The sequence below is a fragment of the Hypomesus nipponensis genome, chromosome 3 (genome assembly GCF_054491055.1).
Source record: "Hypomesus nipponensis isolate SF chromosome 3, ASM5449105v1, whole genome shotgun sequence".
In the NCBI taxonomy this organism is placed as follows: domain Eukaryota; kingdom Metazoa; phylum Chordata; class Actinopteri; order Osmeriformes; family Osmeridae; genus Hypomesus; species Hypomesus nipponensis.
The window spans coordinates 14,973,270-14,992,500 of NC_140363.1; the positions used below are offsets into that span (position 1 = coordinate 14,973,270).

Sequence of the window (19,231 nt, forward strand, 5' to 3'; positions counted from 1 at the left end):
GATTACCCATACAAAAGAAGCAGGTGGCTACAAGCCTCTCTCCTGTGGAATTAGCTGAACTCTGGGACCTAATTATCTGTGGAGAACACAGCCACAGACAGCAGAGAAACTTCACTGTTTGAAGGACAAATGATTAATTAAAAAGAACAACTCACCTAACTTGTGATCCTTGGTCGGGCCTGGTGTCCGTGTGTGTGTGTGATTGTAAGCCTCTGTGGAATGTTGGTTCATTGTCAAATCCACTAATAACACTCTCTGGTTGCCAGGGTGTGTGTGTGTGTGGGAGGGGGGGGGGGGTGTATGTGTATCTAGGATAGATAACTAGTGCTTGATGATTAAGATAAAGAATCCATAGAAAACATTGGTACAGACAGCCTTCTAAAACACAAGCGCATGGCAAGGTGAGTCAAATCAAACACTCTGCACACTATGATACTTCCTCTATCGTAATTTATTAGTGACTGCTGCGACTATCTGACAGTTATATTTAATAATAATAAAATAGAATTATAATAATAGGGGTGCCCAGTGACCGGGTACACAATTCACCACAGAAGCCTGAATCCCAATCTGGCCCAGGCAGAATGTCTTCCTCTCTCTTTCCCCTGACTTCCTGTTTACCTTGAACTATCTCTATCCAAAGCAGCATGAAAATTCAAAAAACAAAGCAAAAAAAAAGATTAATCCATTTATGAGAAACTTAACCATGACAAGTGGCATTGCTTAGTAGCTAACTGAACAGGTGTTCAGACGAAGATCACAGGGAATCCATAGTTCCAAGATCAGACGTGTGCGTGTGAGAGAGAGATATTACCCTGTGTTTGCATTAGACACTCCAGCTCCCTAGCTTGGTTGCTGGTGGGTTAACAGGCTTCAGAAGACTGTAGCGATTAGGCAGTTTGGAAACAGAAATGATAGGCTGAGGGTTGGGGCCCTTGCGCTCGCTAATCTGAAGTTATATTTTATTAAAGAGTCAGAACATGGTTCCAGAGCTCCAGAGGGGAACAGCAGACTCCTTCATGTAATTATTAATATTGACACAGACGTGTAGATATTGTCAGTCTCACAGATGAAGAATATTCCGATTATATTAGATAAAGAGGCACTGAGCTTCAGCTGCATTAAAACGGGATGAGAATTTGTCAACCGTCTGATAACAAATGAAACGCAAACTGGATGAGAAATGGATTGGTTAATGTATGTGCACACCCATAACAACATTACATGCAGAATGTGATAAGGCTTGCTAAAGTGTGGCTTTCACTTGACACTTGCCCCGGGTAGAAAGTTCTGGGCTAGCATCTCCCATCTATTCTGCATGACTGAAAAAATAAGTGACAGGATTTTGACTTAAAAATTATGGATTAAAAATCATTTTCTCTGTATCTGTGTCTATAAAATGGCAACTATAACATCACCTCATTCTTATCTGTACAACCAGAATCCAAACCAGAGATTTGTGCCAGTGTGTGGGTTTCATTAATACAACACCATCTTTCTTCTCTCCTCTTTTTCCCCCTGCTAAATTCTCGTATTCTCCACATCCTCCTGCACCTTACCTCTCCTCCCCTCTTTCTCCCCTTTCCTGCTCCCTATCCATCTCAAAGTTCTTATCCTTTTCTCTTTCCTATACCTTTTCTCCCCCTCTTCTCCCCCTCTTCTCCCCCTCTTCTCCCCCTCTTCTCCTCTCCTCTCCTCTCCTCTCCTCTCCTCTCCTCTCCTCTCCTCTCCTCTCCTCTCCTCTCCTCTCCTCTCCTCTCCTCTCCTCTCCTCTCCTCTCCTCTCCTCTCCTCTCCTCTCCTCTCCTCTCCTCTCCTCTCCTCTCCTCTCCCCTCCCCTCCCCTCCCCTCCCCTCCCCTCCCCTCCCCTCCCCTCCCCTCCCCTCCCCTCCCCTCTCCTCTCCTCTCCTCTCCCCTCCCTCGCCAGATCAGAGCAGCTGTAAAAAATAATGAAAAATGTGCGATCCTTGTGGGGCCTGGCTTGTGCACACACAGCTCCACACAGGCATTCATCACTCGCCAGGTATTGTCAGTGAAAGTTTAATTGCATAAACACTCTGTAACTGTCCTGTCATATTTCTTGTCAGCCTCGATTCTCTCTCTGGGCTTACTATCTCGCAAAACTATAATTGAATTGCTACCAAATCTCACCGCAGCTCAGGTGGGAGGGTGGGTAAGGGAGAGGAAGGAAGGGAGGAAGTGGGGGGGGGGGAAGGGAGGAGGTGAGCCTTATGAATAGAATTTGTTTCCTATCAGCCCGTTTGACAAATTGTGTCAGGAGGAGAGGCAGGAGCGATAATTTCCCAGTTTATTGAGGAGACTAGAACCTGTTTGCTGTTTCTTCTTATCTACCCCCCCGCCTTTATAAGCACCTAGTTAAACAAATAAATAAATATATGTGTATGTTGTGCGATGTGTGTGTTAATGTGTGTGTGTGTGTGTGTTTGTGAAATTTGGGCTTAACAGTTGTTATTCACCCTAGCAGATAGGTTAGTCTAAATGGCACACAGAGCTGCAAACGAGGCCATTGTGGAGCGTGGTGAGTGATGTGAGTATTGTAAGAGCTTTATTAACAGGCCATCAGAGCCCTGCACAGGCCACAGCCAGGCTCTGCTAGGAATAAATGCCACAGAAACTCATAGACCAGTCCTGCAGACAGGAACTTGCAGAATACCAACAGTATGACGAGAGGGGAGGAAGGGATGGGAAAGGAGAGATGTTCCATGTCTGATAAGCTAAGATAGTCCTCGGCGGCAAGACTGTCGGGCAGTGGAGAAGGCTGTGGGGGTGTGGTGGAGGTTGAGACTTGGAGAGTATGGACAATACGACTGTCATTTGTTTGCTGTCAACAGTAAACAACTGTGTTTTCTGCCAACGCGGTGTCATATTTGATATTCCGCCCTCAGTGTGTGATTCTGTGGGAAATGGCTTGTCATTTTCAAAAAGTGAAAATAACTCAATTGTAACTTTTTTTGTTTACAAAAAAAGCTCTAAAATCAAATTTATTTGTATAGGCCTTTTTACAAGCAATGTCACAGAGGGCTTCACATACGCCCATAGAACTGCCCCTCAACCAACCTAAACCCTCAAGGAAGACATGGAAAAACTCCCAGAAAAACTCAAACGACAGCTGTGTGTGATTGGACCATTACCTGCAGGACCAAATATTCGACTTCACGTTTGCCTGAGTGACCGCCCCAAGCAATAATGAAACACTGAAACTTTCCATGACATGGGCGATATGTTATCATACTAACAACTTCCGGAGAGCAGACACACACTAAAACACAGTCCTCTGAGAGACAGACCGCTGAACGTCCGATGAGCTTTCTCTTACTGTGACGATTTGTGTGCGAGTGCGAATGGTTGAGTTTAAGACACACAGAGAAAGTGCGCCAGCTTTATCAAAAGTCTTTTCCCACAAAGCACTGCAGCACCTTGTGCCTGGGAACGGTGGAGTAAGTCCTGCCTCCTGGCTTTCCCGCCTGATAAAAAGGCCTTTCTGACAACCTTATCAGCCAAATAAGCTTCTATAAAAGTGTCTCCTAATAGGCAAGAGACCGCTTGATCCTGTCTTTGTCTCTCAGAGCTGTGATGCTTTCCTACTCCACTGATCTCCAACACTCCCCGTGACAGGACTTCCAATCTTTTAGGCCGGCTAAGCTGTCGTTAGCTTCTTTGTTCCTCTTCGAGGCTGGTTTAGCGTACGGGGCACGGTGATAGGACGAGAGCAGGCAGGGGTGGGGGAGCCGACAGGCTGGAATACGTCGATGGTTTCAGATGTGATAAGACCTCGTGCTACGTAGTGGAGGGGTCACCAGACAAACCATTTACCGCATGTCCAACTGAAGCTGCCCGAGATAGGATGACAAACACACTGACACACCGGGTGACCATGTCAAAGACTTGGTGACTGTTGGACTGTTGATGACAACCTGACTTGGAGACTATCGTACTTAGCTGAGGAGAGAGAGGAAGGTAGAGATGGAGCCAGAAGAAATGACTCAACTGATGGGGTTCATTTGATGAATAACACAAGTGTCCGTTGAGGCATAATTAATCAGGAGAATACTTCATATCGATAAGTGAAGGTTCTGAATAAAGTAGCTTGAAGTAATCTAAGCCTGGATCCAAACTATAGATCTTTAAGCATAACAGAACACACATTATATGTAGTGCTTTCTGAATAAAAATAAACCTGTCAGTCACTCTATTAAAGGCTGTCTGAAATATGAAGGCAGGCCACGATTGATTGGTACTTTTTAAATCAAGTTATGCTCCAGCAAGATGCTTAATCTAAGACTAAACTTGTGGGGCTGGGGATAAATGAACACATCAGATGATTAAAACCTATCTGTCTCTGTGCATCTCGCTAGCAGGCTAGCTGTGCACCACTGCCAGTCTGTCAACAGCTAACCTGATGATGTGGACCAGCTGATGACATGAAGGGTATTTTCATAATTGATGGCTAACTTATGACGCTGTCTCAAACAGACAGAAAATTAACATATTTACCTGTCAGGATGTTGGTGATATATAACACACAAACACACACATACCACACACACACACAGACGGACACACACACACACACACACCTTATGGCCCATTGCTGCAGCTGCATGACAATTACATTGCAATAGTTGACCATCTATCTGCCTCAATAGTGGAGTAGTGCAGTAGGTTTGTAGGTTTTGCACAAGAGGATATCCTACTGGATTTCCCAGTGAAACCGTAAGGAAAACCCTAATTTCCAGAAGAAGAAGATGACAATGATCGGTTTCAGAGGGGCAGATACACTCCAGAGATCCCTCCAGCTCTCCTGGAGACTTTAACCTTCACAACAACCACGCAGCAAATCCACACGTGTCCAAAACAAGTCATGCTTCCAAACAATAACCACAAAACATCAAACAGCAAATATCTCATTGTCGTCTCCAAGACAAAAAACGGATTTCCCTCGTCCCTGGTGGCATTTACATTCACATGAAGGTAAACAGGATCAGAAGCGCTCGCTGATCAGTAGACGGAGGGAAGGAGGGATGAAGGGATGAAGAGATGGACATGGATGAAAGGCACAGTAGAGATGACAACCATGATGGATGTTGGTTTAATTGAATACATCCTCATAGAGACAGGGAGGCAGATGGACACAAGGCCGGATTTGCATTCCTAATCATAGAGAGACGTGAGGTGGAATAACCACTTTGTGTGTGTGTGTGCGTGTGTTTTTGTCATTGTATCACATCTGAGATGAACTGGGGGAAAACACATTGCTACAACTGTATCCCTGATTACGAACGAGTCATGTCGGCCCCTTGTGAACACATGGAGGTGTCAGTCCATCTGGGAGGGTAACCTCCAGACACAACCAGGCACTCTGGACCACATCTGAGCACAAACCATATCGTCATCTGACTGCAGAATGAGGTAACCACAGATACTGTTTCACCTTGTGTCTCACCCATGACACGAAGCAGCCACTGTAGAACCTATAGCCCCCGGCCCACCTGCACTCCAGTCCCAGTCCAATCTCCAGCCCCAGGGCTCAGCTCCAGCAAACCCAGCCCTCACCTCCGGCTCTCTCCACCCTCCACTTCCGGCTCTCTCCGCCCTCCACCCCCTACCCTCTCCTCCCTCCACCCCCTACCCTCTCCTCCCTCCACCCCCTACCCTCTCCGCCCTCCACCCCCAACCCTCTCCGCCCTCCACCCTCTGCTCTCTCCTCCCTCCACCTCCCTGCTCTCTCCGCCCTCCACCCCCTACCCTCTCCTCCCTCCACCCCTGTGCTCTCTCTCCTCCCTCCACCCTGTGCTCTCTCTCCCTCCACCCCCTACCCTCTCCTCCCTCCACCCCCTACCCTCTCCTCCCTCCACCCCCTACCCTCTCCTCCCTCCACCCCCTGCTCTCTCCGCCCTCCACCCCTGCTCTCTGGCCTCCAGACTTCTCATCCTGCATCCCCAGTCAAAGCCCTCCTCTTCTTTCAGCTCTAGTCACCCCATCTCCTCTCCCCCCCCTCCCCTCCAGCCTCCTTCTCCCCATTGTCAGTCCACACAGGTCCATTTCAATAGGCAGCAGCAGGTTCACAGTTCCGAAATGCTAATACGCCGAGAGGCCTGATCCACCAGTCTATCACAGCCTGTAAAATGGGCTGGGTGTCACTTCACAAGTTTGAATGCTGTGTGAGATCTACTGGAGTCTGACAGGATGTTAAAGAGAGGCTTTATTTCAGGTTGTCAGTGCAGGGAGCTCTCAGACCATCCTTCTGGCATTATCTTAATTATCCCAGCTCTATTGTAAACAGGCGGTCTCAACCACTCAAGCCTGCACTAAAGAAATAATTAGAAAAGTCTAATAATAATAGACTCTGATTGCTCATTGTGTACTCTGAAAATTCCAATTAGTGACACGAGCATGGATGTCTCAAAATGGCTAATTTAGTTTTACTATAATCCTAGCCTCAACATAAAGTTTTTTGTTTGAGTGGTTTCATACTTTAAAAGCACATACAATTTGATTTAATTAATTCAAGCACTTTTGCAAGTTTGTGGTAATTTATTCTGTATATAAGTGTAGGGGATCAGAGTGTGTGTGTTGGTGTTAGTGTGTCTATATAATACTGTGTGTGAGGGTGGGGATCACTGTCTGCTTGTAGTGCCAATATATCCATACATTGAATCAAGTCTTAAAGGCACAGTTCACGTAAATAGTACATGTGCAATAATGTCTGGGATTGCATCCTGCACCAGTACCTCTGCTATCCATTACTATACCCTGTCACCCCTACCTCTGAGGAGAGGCATCATGCATGTGTTGTGTGTGTTGTGTGTGTGTGTTGTGTGTGTGTGTGTGTGTGTGTGTGTGGAGGGGGTTGCTCTGGCTTGACAAGGGTAGGGTCTGAGGCTCTTGGCAAAGATCTGTATTTGCATTTCAAATGTCACATGCAGCAGGCACCTGTTAGAGGCTGGAGCAATATCCACACAAATCAAAAGGTCCAACCTATAGGGAAAGGGGTTCACACACACAAACACACACACACATCTCTCTTATACACACACATACACGCACACACTCTCTTACACACCGACACTCTTACACACATCTCTCTTAAACACACACATACATGCACACACGCTCTTACACACACACATTCTTACAGACATCTCTCTTAAACACACACATACATGCACACACTCTCTGACAAACTCACACACACACACTCTCTTACAAACACACACACACACACCGCTCTGCTGCTCACAGCTAAAGCAGCTCTGTCCTTGGGATACAAATGACAAATGTCCCTTAAATGACATAAAACTTAGGTGACAGTAAACTCAGGCTAACTTGGTAATTATGATGAATGTGTGCAATTACAAAGAATTATTCAGATTCGTTTTACTAATAGCATAATTAGCTGTGATAATCAGGGACTTCTGATCCAGGAATAAGTCAACGCCTTGGACAATTACACTGTTGATACAAACAATAATGAACAGATTACCGCAATAAAGTTTTAATAATTCCACTTCATATCAATTGAACATTTTGGGGATTTGTTTTGCAGTACAACACAACACAACCCTGCAACTCCACAACAGTGGCCAGGTAAGAAGTTAACAATCATTATTACATCAATGTCACTGCGGGCCTCTGTCTCTATCCAACCCTGGGGTCCAGGACATTAACATGTGCACACATGCTCGCTGGGAGAGTGTGTGTGTGTGTGTGTGTGTAACTTTGCCGAGGGTAAAAGATGAATACCAATCAATAGTTGTCTCCCTCGTGTCCTCTCAACCACGCTGACGGAGGGAAAACGGAGAGAGGAGGAGGACACGACTGAGCCTCCAGGATATGACAGCCTGAACAAACACGTCTTCGCCTCCATACTGTTTTGCTACATCGTGTTTACTGATTATCGACTAGACGAAACAACAGCATGTAAATATGGAAGGAGTCAAACAGGAAGAGCTGAAGCTGGCTTCCTGTCTCTGCTGCTTGGGGGGCCGACGGAGCGCCTCTCATATCTACAATGATCCCGACTAGAGGGAGATACAGGGTTTAGCTCTCTCTGAAACACTGCTTCCCTTTCAACCTCCTTCAGCATCCTGACACAGAGAGGGGAGGGCGGGTGAGGGGAGGGGAGGGGAGGGGAGGGAGAGATGGAGAGAGTGAGGGGAGAGGAAGTACATGAAGAGTGTGCGGGTGAGGGGAGGGAGGGAGAGATGGAGGGAGAGAGTGAGGGGAGGGAGGGTGAGGGGAGGGAGAGATGAAGAGTTGAGGAGAGAGTGAGGGGAGGGAGGGTGAGGGGAGGGAGAGATGGAGAGAGTGAGGGGAGGGAGGGTGAGGGGAGTGAGAGATGGACAGGAGAGGAAGAGAAGGAAGAGAGTGTTGGCTGCCCTCCGCCCAACAGTCCAGTCCACTGATAATGAGCCTCTGTGTACACAAATAAATCTCAATGTCAGGACACCCACTCCTTCATTAGACTCTTCCCCTCCCTCCCTCCCTCCCTCCCTCCCTCCCTCCCTCCCTCCCTCCCTCCCTCCCTCCCTCCCTCCCTCCCTCCCTCCCTCCCTCCCTCCCTCCCTCCCTCCCTCCCTCCCTCCCTCCCTCCCTCCCTCCCTCCCTCCCTCCCTCCCTCCCTCCCTCCCCTTCTTCTTCTTGGCAAATACATTTACATAAAGAAACCCCATCCCACCCCATCCCACCCCCACACACACATCTGTCCCCTATCTTCCCTTGGTTCCTTCTCCCCACTCTCCCCCTCCCTCTCTGCCACTGTGAAATATCTCCTGGCACAAGAAAAAAAAAAAAAGCACAAAAAGGACAAAACCACAAATGTGGAACTTCAATTAATTTAAAGCCCCAATCAGCAAAGAATAAATCCTAGGCAGATCTAATTACGGCATGTCTCTCCAGACCTCGGCCGCTCAGCCAATCTCCTCTCTGTTTGAACAGCTTGATGAACTGAGGGACTGATGGATATCAAGTCATTTTGTTTAATTTATAAATGGATTTTCCCCTAATACTTAAATTATCATCAGTACAACACAATGAAAATGGGAACATTTGGAAGGCAAAGTCTATAACAGCCTGAAGAGAATTCCAATGAGGACTCTGGTCTCCCACACAGCTCTGCCTGATGAGGTCAGAGGCAGAGCAGAGTCCTGAGCGTCAGAGGGGGTCTTCCTCTCGCGGGATGCCGCGCACACACGCACACACTGTTCAGCACTACAGGCCACCCACACAACACCTTCACACACTCACTGTCCAACACTACAGGACACACACCAACACACACCAACACACACTCACTGTCCAACACTATAGGCCATGCACCAACACACACCAACACACACACAGACCAGTCCCTACCTGGTTCGGGGGTCTCAGCGTGGGAGGAAGAAGAGGCAGAGGAGCCCCCATCCTCGCCGGTGCCCTGAGACAGGGTTCCTCGTCCTGGGGGCAGCTTCATCCCCAGCTGCTCGGCCATCTCCACGTGGTCTCCAGGGTGGACGTAGTCAAACACACTGCTGCCAGTCAGCTCCACCTACAGGGACCAGGCGCCAGGACAGTCACAGAGTTAGCACTGTTAGCATTGTCATTGCAATCGAAAGGGCAATTAGCATTAGCAGATGCCACAAATTATCTCCTCTTAAAGCCACTCCACAGGGATAGGGACTTTTTTTTGGGAGCATTTGCATCATCATAAGGATATTATGGGATATGAGTTGGTAAACAGTGGCATTGAGAAGTATTTCCTGTTTTTACTCTATTTTGTGGGTGTCTGCGCTCACATACTCCTGTGTGTTTGATACAGACAGTGTATGTGTTTCCAGTGGTGCACATCGTTTTCTCCAAAACAACTCCCCACCCCACCCCCCCACCTCCCTTCCCAAAATTAGACCTAACACCCATGACAAGCCGCTTTAGAATTATCAAAGCCAAATATATAATAAATCCCTGCAACTTTAAACAGTCATTACGCTGGATGAAAACAGGATTTGCAGCCGTTAATTGGGGATGACAAGACGAAGCGTCAGGGCCTGTTAATACATCTCTCCATTCCAACACGCCCCACCTTTCTTCCCTCTCCTTCTGTCACTCTCTCAGTAGTCCCTCGCTCCTTTGCTTTCTCTGCTTCTTCTCTTTCACTTTCTCTCTCTGCTTCCCTTGCTTCCCCCCCCCCCTCTCTCTCTCTCTCTCTCTCTCTCCATCCCTCCCTCCTTCTGTGGTGTTTGGGCTGCGCGTGCAGGAGTGCTTGGATGATCAGGTTGGGTCCGGAGGGACGCGAGGATTACATGGGAATAATCTCTTTAATGTCAAATCCCTTTAAGCAATTTAGTCCCTCATAAATTATCATCCCAAGCAGAAACAATGATTAAGAAATGAACATGATACTCCAGACCGTGAACTGGGATGTTGCCACGCAGTTTACAAGTTGCAGGGTAATTTGCAGCTTATATCAAGACCCAAACATGACTTTAAATCAATTAAAATACTTGGTGATGCTTTACATGAAGGTTATCTTGCTCATGTGTGGAAACAGTATGAAACTATTAATGCTTAAAAACTCAATTGAGTGATATCTCACATAGTATTTCACAATGACAGCAAAAATTGCATTTTTATGTCGTAGATAATGCAAAAACAGACATCATGTATTGAGTAACTTGTCTCATAAGTTAAAGATATTGTTTTCTTGAACGAGTATCGTTGCTGTGTTGTGCACAGACAGGCGGCGCCTCTATCAAACAGCAGCCATACGTTTCACTGATGCATGGAGCCTGATAAGAGGAGGAGACAAACAAGGTGGTTCAACACTGTTATCGTCACAACTCCTTTATTCCGCTGATGTCCTTGTCCCAGGCAGACAAGCTGGGTGATGAAAGACTAAAACTTCCAATCCACGGCTTGTTTAATACGATTTATCTCTTTATATATTCAAGTATACAAATGATATGTAACACCTGAGTGTCCTTGATTTGAAACAACAACGGGGAGAGTTATGATGTGCTTCCTGGAGGTCAGCTGAAAGGCTGACACACTGCTGGGCTCCGGGAAGACGAAGACACACCCTGTGTGTGTGTGTGTGTGTGTGTGTGCGTGTGTGTGTGCGTGTGTGTGTGCGTCGGACAATGACTGTAAGGAAGTCTGACAGATTACACTAAATGCCTGCCCCCTACCCTGCTCCACCCCTACCCCGACAGACAAAAGGGAACCCCCTCCACCTTGTCTCTCTCTTCCAAAATGTCTTCCAGCGGGCCCTGGACCTGCGGAGCATCACCAGGCAGGATTAGCAGAGGAGCCGAACACAAGGCCATTCACAGTTGTAATTGGATTAAACTACAATAAGAAGAAAGATGACAGTGGGCTGGGGTTGTCTGGGGCTATGGTCCGGGGCTGGGCAGTGTGTGTGTGTGACAAAGTTAAGAGTGTGTGAATGAATTACCAATGTATGCATACACACACACACACACCACACACACACAGTGTGCTTTTAAAATCTCTTTCTCGACAGATGGATGAAACGTGCTGGGCTATCTCTCCTTCACAGGCAGCGGGGATGTCAAACCTTTTGTGTTCCATTATCATTCATGAACACGAGCGATTGACTATTTTAACTGTATTAGACTCAACCTCCCTCTCACGCACAAGTGGCTCAACAATGCTCTCATCCACCCTAATCTCAGCGCGCCTCAGATCAGGCACAATAACAGTGACGGGGGCGCCATAATAGCAGCTGAGATATTCATAGTGTGTTGGTGCTCGGCTGGCTGGGCTGAAGTGGCTCTGTTGTCCGGTACATGAGAGGGGCTAGATTAGACTGTGTGATAGCAGAAAGGACACGTGGATTACACACGCCTGCGTTTGCATTGGAGATGAGGGTACTGGGAGCCAGGCAGTGAGGAGGGGAGGGCGGGGGGGCACCCTCAGCTACATGCTGCTGCCTCGGCGGAAGGTCACTCAATAATATCTACCTCACCCTGGCCTCCCCTCCCTCCCCCTGGCCTCCACTGGCCTCTCGACAAGCTTATTAAGACTGACTGGCACATATTAATGCAAACACCTGATTCTCCCCAAACAGGAAAAAAAAGAGATTTTAAGTCTGGGTATATAAAACAGAAGGGAAGGGGGGGGGGGCATTAATTAGCGGAGCCACTGAAATGTCAGCCTCTCACTCTCTCTTTCTCTCTCTTTCTTTCTCTCTGTCTCCATCACTCCCTTCTCTTTCCCTCTCTCCACCACAATCGGTTCATCTCTATTACACAGACGCACGTCATATTTCATCACATGATGGACAGCTAGCTTCCTGTTACGCTTCCCTAATTTCTCCATTATTTTTCTCTTCAGTTATTCTCTTTTCTTTTTTTTTTTATGTAAATAAACAGACACACTGCTCCGTCACTTCACACAAGCAGACACCAAAGGATGATGTCTCCTTCACTGTTGCATCTCTACCCTAACATGATGTCACTAGTTGCTCATCCCCTCATCCATTCCTCCCTCTTCCTCTATACTCCATCCTAACATCCCTCCCTCCCTCTCCTCTCTCTCTGTTTCTCTCCCTCCCTCTCTCTCACTCACTCCCTAACTCCCTAAAACTCCCCATTCCTCCCTCCCTGATGAGTTTGTCAAATGTCACTGCTCTTCATTTAGGACCCCCCCCCCTCCACCCCCCCCCCTCCACCCCCCCCCTCCACCCCCCCCCCCTCCACCCCAAGAGAGAGACAACCCTTCATTATGACACCATTACTCCCTGTCATCAAACAACAGCCTCTCTCTCTATCTCTCTATCTCTCTCTCTCTCTCTCTCTCTCTCTCTCTCTCTCTCTCTCTCGGTCTGTCCTGTCTCCCTGTGGTGGGCAACCTGTTAGTCATCACCTGTTAGTCATCACCTGTTAGTCATCAACTGTTAGTCATCACCTGTTAGTCATCACCTGTTAGTCATCACCTGTTAGTCATCACATGTTAGTCATCACCTGTTAGGTAAAAAGTAAAAAAAAAAAAAAATCTATACAATAAAATGCAAATACAAATAATTCAGTTAATCAACTAAACTCGGCTGTATTGAGATGTTATAAACGTCAACATCTACATCATACATATTTAACCAGTACATCTGGATGGGCTGTGAGGCCCATATCCCACAAGGAGTTTTGCTCTGAGTTAAACAGGGAAAAACAACTTGTACAAATTCCCCTCACACTCTTCTAAAACATCGGTGTGACTTTGTAAAGCACTAATCTAATAAATTGATGTTGGCTCTAGGGTTCAGAATTAATTATTGCATTTAACATTAGCTAAATGGAATATTATAAGTTTGATAGCTATAATTACTCTTGCATTAATGATTCATATTACATTGCCCTCAATTGATAGCAGTTGCTGTTAAAATAGAAGCTGTAAAAAAAGAAGCATTTGTCATAACTTTGAAAATTACTGTTGGTGTGGAATTAAATAACTAATGGCAGATAAGACTAAGGAGACAAGCCAGAGGAGAATAGAAGAGAGGAGAAATGGTGAAGAGGAGAACAGAGGTGAGGACAAGAGGAGAAGAGAGGTGAGGTGAAGAGGAGAAGAGAGGTGAGGACAAGAGGAGAGGAGAGTTGAGGAGAAGAGAAGAGCTGAGGAGAGAAAAGGAGAGGAGAGGTGAGGTGAAGAGGAGAAGAGAGGTGAGGAGATGAGGAGAAATGGGATGAGAAAGAACAAGGTGAGAAGAAGAGAGCACACACCGAGTCCATGATGACACCTCTCTTCCTGTGTGATTGACAGGACAGAGAGTGACCTGAACTCTGGGGTCAAACTGTTGAAAATAAACCCAGCATCAGAGGGATAGAGGGCATGTGCAGACACGTTAACCTTCTCCTCTGTCCCTGACTACCACTCTTCCTGCTCCCACACACCCCCACCTTCTCTCTGCCCTCCTCCTTCCACATTTTAACCATCTCCTCCATTCGACTCTCGCCTTTCTCCTCCCTGTCTTCCCCCTCCAGCCCTCCCCCTCCCTGCCCTCCCCCCTCCATGCCCTCCCTGCTCCTGCCCCTCCTGCCCCTATGCCCCATCCTTCCCCGGTCCCCCACGCCCACTGTTTGCCCACACTGCTGCTGGGTTCATGTGCAATACCCAACACCCTGCCCTCTGGTGGCTCACTCTGTACATCCACCTCTCCAGCAACACAAGCAGGGAGGGAGGGAGGGAGGGCGATAGGGAAGGAGGTAGGGCGATAGGGAAGGAGGTAGGGCGATAGGGAAGAAGGGAGGGAGGGAAGGAGGGAAATAGGGAAGGAGGAAGGGAGGGAAGAGATGGAAGGGTATTTTAAAACAAAAACAGACAATGGCTTAGAGGGAACCTGTAATTAAGGCCAATTTAAGCTGTCTTTTCATTGGCCTGGCCCTGGGGAGGACCTGGCTACCTGTCTGACCTTGGCCAATGGGAGTCCTTGGCTGAGCCGGCGACCTGGCGACCCCTCCTCTCACATCCAATCTCCCTGACGGAGCGTCGGGGGCGGGGGGGGCGACCAGCATCATGCTAATCAGGCTCTCCCCAGAAAGCATGCCTGGAAACTACAGCCTAATTAAATATGTTTTAACGATGGGAGTAACTTTTGCCAAGGGGCGGATGGAGGGGAAATTTTTATATGAGATCACAAAAGATGTTCCCTCCGTTGATTCAATAAATTAATAATTATTTTGCTCATGATAAAAGCCTGATGCTAGGGAGAGAGGAGGAAAGGACAGGAGAGGAGAGGAAAGAAGAGAAAATAGGAAGTAGGGAGGGAGGGAGTAGGGGAGGAGGAGCGGAGGAGCGGAGGAGGAGGAGAGGAGGACAAGAGGAGAGCAGAAGAGGAGCAGAGGAGCGGAGGAGAAGAGGAAAGGAGGAGAGGAGGAGAGGAGGAGAGGAGGAGAGGAGGAGAGGAGGAGAGGAGGAGAGGAAAGGAGGAGAGGAGGAGAAGAGGAGACGAGGAAAGGAGGAGAGGAGGAGAGGACAGAAGGAGATGGAATGGGGGGGGTTGTGTCTAATAACCCAAATGGTTTCAAGGAGAAAAAATAAAAACCCTAAAAGGCTTTTGGATAGTTTCCATGCCGACGTTCTTCATCACAGGAACATGATGGATGAGGCCGAGGAAGCCAAGCCCAGGGCAGCATGGCTGTGTGTGTGAGGCACTGTGCGTGTGTGCGCATGTGTGTGTGGGGCGCTGTGTGTGTGCATATGGGCGTGTGTGTGAGGGAGAGAGAGAGAAAGAGAGACAGAGGAAGATAGAGAGAGATAGACAGAGATACAGAGAAAGAAAGATACAGAGAGAGAGAAAGAGAGAGATAGAGAGAGAGAGAGAGAGAGAGAGAGAGAGAGAGAGAGAGAGAGAGAGAGAGAGAGAGAGAGAGAGAGAGAGAGAGAGAGAAAGAGAGAGAGAGACAGAGAGAGAGAAAGAGAGAGAGGGCGTGTGTCTATCTAAGCCTCAAGCAAACCAGGAATATTTGTCTGCCAAAGGACAAGGTCTTCTAATTTAACAAATCAAACACACACACACACACACACACAGCCGTTCAATGCTAGGGTCTGTGTCTCAGGCATGTGTCAGTGTTGGACCATTAAGATCAAAGTGCTCACACCTCCAGTCAAGGGCAACACGGCTGTCTGTCTGTCTGTCTGTCTGTCTGTCTCTAGATGTGGTCCTCATTCGAGCTTTCAAGTCCTCTCTGTCTCTCTCTCTCTCTCTCTCTCTGACTCTCTCTCTCTCTCTCTCTCTCTCTCTCTCCCTATCTTTCTCTCTCTCTCTCTCTTTCCCAGCCTAGGCCCAGGCTCTAACACCTACTGCATTGTGTCTCTTCACTACTGCAGACCTTAATCTCCTCCTTCACCTACTTTAAAGCCTTTTCCTCCTGAAGGGATTCATGGCAGTCCTAGTGATCGCATGCCAGCAGCCATTAAACAACTTACAGCCACAGCAAGGCAGCAGCAGCTATCCTTCCTTTCTTTCACTTCCTTCCTTCCTTCCTTCCTTCCTTCCTTCCTTCCTTCCTTCCTTCCTTCCTTCCTTCCTTCCTTCCTTCCTTCCTTCCTTCCTTCCTTCCTTCCTTCCTTCCTTCCTTCCTTCCTTCCTTCCTTCCTCCCTCCCTCCCTCCCTCCCTCCCTCCCTCCCTCCCTCCCTCCCTCCCTCCCTCCCTCCCTCCCTCCCTCCCTCCCTCCCTCCCTCCCTCTCCATCACCTCTTTCTCTCCCTCAACTCGGCCCATGGACCCACACGCCCAGACCAGCCAGTCTGCAGCGCCTGCTGTGTCCCATCACTGGGCAGGGAAGAACATTTTTTATAAAGGCGCAGGAGGTACACAGCTCTGAAAAGTCAGGGTTATGTGTAAACAGGTGCTGGTGTGGATGTGAGTGGTTCTGACGGTCATATTATAGCTCTGGAACAGGGAAAGACACAAATATATGCAGAACGCATCATCATAATAATAGTCTTTAAACCCCTACTTCCATTACAATCAACTGTGACGGAAACACCAGCACTTGTGATGGCAATGCTTATAACTGTGGTGTGTGTGTGTGTGGGGGTCCCTATCAAATGAGCTAAAATCATAAATGACCCGCTTTCCTAATCTCACAGAGCTCTAATAGAGAGAGAAAGAGAGATAGAGAGAAAGAGGGGGGTAACTTTAACAATTAACTTCCAAGGACAAAAAGGATACAATTCTCCCTGTGCACTCTCTCTACCCCCACCCCATCCCCCTCTCGTCCTCCCACCCTCCCTCCCACCCACCCTCCCTCCCTCCCTCCCCTCTCCGCCCCCCCCACCTTGGGCTGATTTTTATCGAGCCCTCAAAGCCCCCTCAGATCATGTTAATCCAGTGTGGCAAAGCAGCTGAATATGAGATTCTGATTGTCTTAGAAACCGGCTCGCTGACACCTCTTTTCTCTTCAACCTTCAGAACTTGTGACAGCAGAGACCAAAAGCCAACTCGCAGAGGAGCGCTCAAACAGGCGGAGCAGCAACGCTTGCCGTCTGTGCCAGGAACAAAGACGGCACTTGACACTTCATAGCGGCCGCAAATCCAAATATTTTAACAATCCTTACATTTCTTTCAGTATATATTTAGAGCTGGTTTGAGGTAGAGAGGAGGTGTGATCCAGGGATATTAGTAGCTTTGCGCAGACAACATTTAGTGTGTGCGAGCATGAGCGTGTAAATACAAAATGGAGCCGAGTTACGATGCTGCTGAACGGTGTCACAGGTGTGTAAATCTGACAGGCTTTCCCAAAACTGAACAGGCATGCATAATATGGGCACATGTGCACAACAGGTGTGCATGTGCTCGTCGTGTGATGTCTTGTCACGTCTGTCCACATACTGTACAGTACATGTGGTTTCCTCATACACACTACAATTGCCTCTTCCTCTCTCCCGTCTCTCCGCCTCCCATCTCCCTCTTCCCCTCTCCTCCACCCCACCCCTCCTCCGCCCCTCCTGCCCAGTGAGACCCAGTCACAGATCACTGACCACTCTGAGAGAACCTAGAGAAAAGAAAAATCAAGTTGAGAATAGGAGGATGCTGGAGAGGTCGGCCCAATTTCTCTCCCTCCCTCCGCTCCCCCCCCACCACGCCATCCCATGCCCTCTCTCTCTCCATCTCTTTTTCTGTCTGTCTCTCTCTCTCTGACCCCCCCCCCCCTTTTCTTAAGTCACGTCCCAGTGGTTCTCCATAAGGAAGAAGGATCACTGGCTAGCTGCTAATCTAACCCAGGACCCCCCCCCCCCCCCCCTCCCCAGTCCACCCGGAGGAACATTACCATTGTGATGCTCCACTATCTGTATACCGAGTCTCTCTCTGGACCCAAATTAAATCACCTCCCAAACAAAACATAGAGAGCAGGCAACACTGGAATACTGGCTATTACTTCTCTGTAACAGAGATTAAATGGTCCTCCGAGTCAGCGCTCCCACCCCTCTGTGTGTGTGTGTCCCATCTTTCTCTTTTTAACTAAGTGAATGTGTGTGTTTGTGTGTGTGTTTGTGTGTGTTTGTGTGTGTGTGTGTGAGTATTCTCTCTCTCTTCCCTCGTCTACTCTGGTTCCAGCACATTGCTCTCTGTCTCCTTATTGGAATCACTTATCTATGAGGCCCTCTGAGTGCATCTGAATACCCCACTCTCCCCCCCGATCTATTCCTCTTTGTCTGTCTGTCTGTCTGTCAGTTTGCCCGTCTGTCTGTCTGTCTGTCTGTCTGTCTGTCTACCTCTCTCCCTGCCAGTCTGTCTGTCAGTTGCCCGTCTGCCTGTCTGTCTGCCTGTCTGTCTGTCTGCCTGTCTACCTCTCTCCCTGCTAGTCTGTCTGTCAGTTGCCCGTCTGCCTGCCTGTCTGTCTGCCTGTCTGTCTGTGTGTGGGTGTCTGCCGAGCCAGCCTGGACAGGCCTTCCTTAAAACAAATCAATAAACTCTCATCTTCTTCTAACTTTCATATTAATGGGGGTGGCCGAGGAACAATGATGTGTGGTGAGCCGGGACGAGGAGGAGGTGGTGGGGGGGTGTAGTGAGAGGGGGCAGTGGATGATCCCTTAATGAAACAGCAGATCCTCCTTCTCCTTTCTTCCCCCCTTCACCCTCCTCCCCCCCCTACTCTCTCTCTCTCCGCCATGCTGAGCAGATGCAAGCAGAAACGGTGTCTCTCGTCCTAGTCAATATTCCACACGCTGCCACGCCCATCCAGTAGCACAAGGGACAACCACTCACCATCCTTCCGTTCCGTTACCCCTCACAGGGGCACCAGGGAGGAGCCAGAGACCCCCTCCAGTGTGACACCATGCAGCATGGACCCAAGTCTGAGAGGAACTGAGTTTGCGTGGATTGCAGTCATCACTATTCCATTCTATCAATTCTTGGCTGTGTGGATGGTGCCACTACCAGCTAGATGGAGCTGCCTGTGTCCCAGACCTCGAGGAGACCATGCGTGAGGAGCTAGCCTGCTCGGCCATGTAGAGAAGGGCCAGCTAACTGCAATAATGGCTTTCATCTGATTTCATCAGAATCTAAGACCTATCAGAGCATAACTCAATCAAAAACTGTCAACACTTGTTAAAGCCACTCCATTCAAAGCAACACGGCCACAGTCTAGCACAGGCCAGCAGGATAGACCCATCATCTCCCAGTGTCCTCATGTCACCACAGATACTGTGTGTGTGTGTGTTGTGTGTGTGTTGTGTGTTTGTGTGTTCCTTTAGAAGGACAGCCATGGATG

General features: G+C 48.3%; 1 protein-coding gene across 1 annotated transcript in view; it reads right to left on the reverse strand.

Annotated features, from left to right (window-relative positions):
* Positions 1-19,231, reverse strand: part of npas3 (neuronal PAS domain protein 3) — a 184,700-nt gene that overhangs the window by 19,257 nt on the left and 146,212 nt on the right. Inside the window, exon 6 of the mRNA XM_084683274.1 lies at positions 9,375-9,549. Coding sequence (XP_084539400.1) covers positions 9,375-9,549 — 175 coding nt within the window. The remainder of the gene's footprint in view (positions 1-9,374; positions 9,550-19,231) is intronic.